At 49.4% G+C, this 1,128-nt stretch overlaps 1 protein-coding gene across 2 annotated transcripts in view; it reads right to left on the bottom strand.

The window, feature by feature from the left end:
• Window positions 1–1,128, bottom strand: part of mybl1 (v-myb avian myeloblastosis viral oncogene homolog-like 1) — an 11,862-nt gene that overhangs the window by 4,421 nt on the left and 6,313 nt on the right. Inside the window, exons 8-9 of one of the 2 annotated variants that reach the window (XM_035657740.1) lie at window positions 499–738; window positions 13–405 (exon numbers count right to left, since the gene is read on the bottom strand). In XM_035657740.1, the coding sequence (XP_035513633.1) occupies window positions 13–405; window positions 499–738 (633 nt within the window). The remainder of the gene's footprint in view (window positions 1–12; window positions 406–498; window positions 739–1,128) is intronic. The other variant, XM_035657747.1, reaches the window with a different exon arrangement.

Genomic DNA, 1,128 nt, shown 5'->3' with positions numbered 1-1,128 from the left:
AAGTTCATTTACTCGTGACGGGGTGAATGCCAGTGACTTTGTGGGCGTCTTCTTTGGAGAATTTGAGATATTTTCCAGGAAGGAGGAGCAGGTTCTGTCACACAAAGGAGACGGTTCCCCCCTCTCTCTTCTCCTCCTCCTCCCAATGGATGTCTGGGAGGGTTTGGATGAGTTGATAGGAGTCAGGGAGTTGACACTGCCCAGACCAAATTGAGCACAGTTCTTATCACGAGCAGAGATGGCAGGCGGAGTGTTGACTGTGTAGCCCATTGAACTGTCAATTGGCCTGTCTTGCAGGTGAGTGGCGTAGCCTGCCTGGTTGTGCCTGGGAGGTGTCGCTTCCTCTGACAAGTCAAAACTGGCCATGTCGCTCCATGCAACAGGGTCCTGAAGAGCAAAACACATCTACAATAGATCTTTAATACATTCATTAACTTTTGGATAACCAACTCATACTGAGATACAATTGTTTTCTGTTGTGCTCCTACTGTTACTCACTGAGTCAATGAGCTCCATGGTCTCTGCGAACTCCGGTATGGTCTGCAGGGTGGAGAGCACAGCGCTAGCCTCCACAGCCAGGAACTTGCTGGGGGAGACAGGAAGCTGTGGCTGAGGTCCCTGGGGGATCTCAGAGCCCTTCCAGGACCTTCTCTCTGCCTGCTCCTTTAGGCTGCTGCTACTTGTGGTCAATGTGTCATCTGACACACTTTCGGACCAGGCTGAGTACTGCTCCAGACTCTGAGGGGGCGGGATGAGAGAACACTGGTGTTAGATATCTGGCTCCAGCAGCAGATCTGATTTAATGGTGTGAGACTGGTAGATGTCCAGTAAAGTTATTCTAAATTTGTATCCATTTGAAATGACTAGGAAAGGGTGATACTACAACATATCAGGCCAATCTTCACCATTCAATCATTCAATATGAAGTCACTGGCTGTGAAGAATGACACATTTCATGAATGAAGTGGATTAAATGTGAAAACAGTGAAGGGAGGGACAGAACAGGAACAGGAGAGACAGAGGGTGCTTGGTTCGAACTGCTGGCTGAGCGTGGGTATAGGACGGAAGGGGATGAAGGAGCGGGTTCATGTTTGGAACGATGGTAATGGGGATGGGGATGGGGATGGG

This window comes from Morone saxatilis, unplaced genomic scaffold (assembly GCF_004916995.1).
Source record: "Morone saxatilis isolate NCDOM2014 unplaced genomic scaffold, NCSU_SB_2.0 Contig0, whole genome shotgun sequence".
NCBI lineage: Eukaryota > Metazoa > Chordata > Actinopteri > Moronidae > Morone > Morone saxatilis.
The sequence above is the reverse complement of the archived record's forward strand: the minus strand, read 5'-3'. Positions and strand labels throughout refer to the sequence as shown.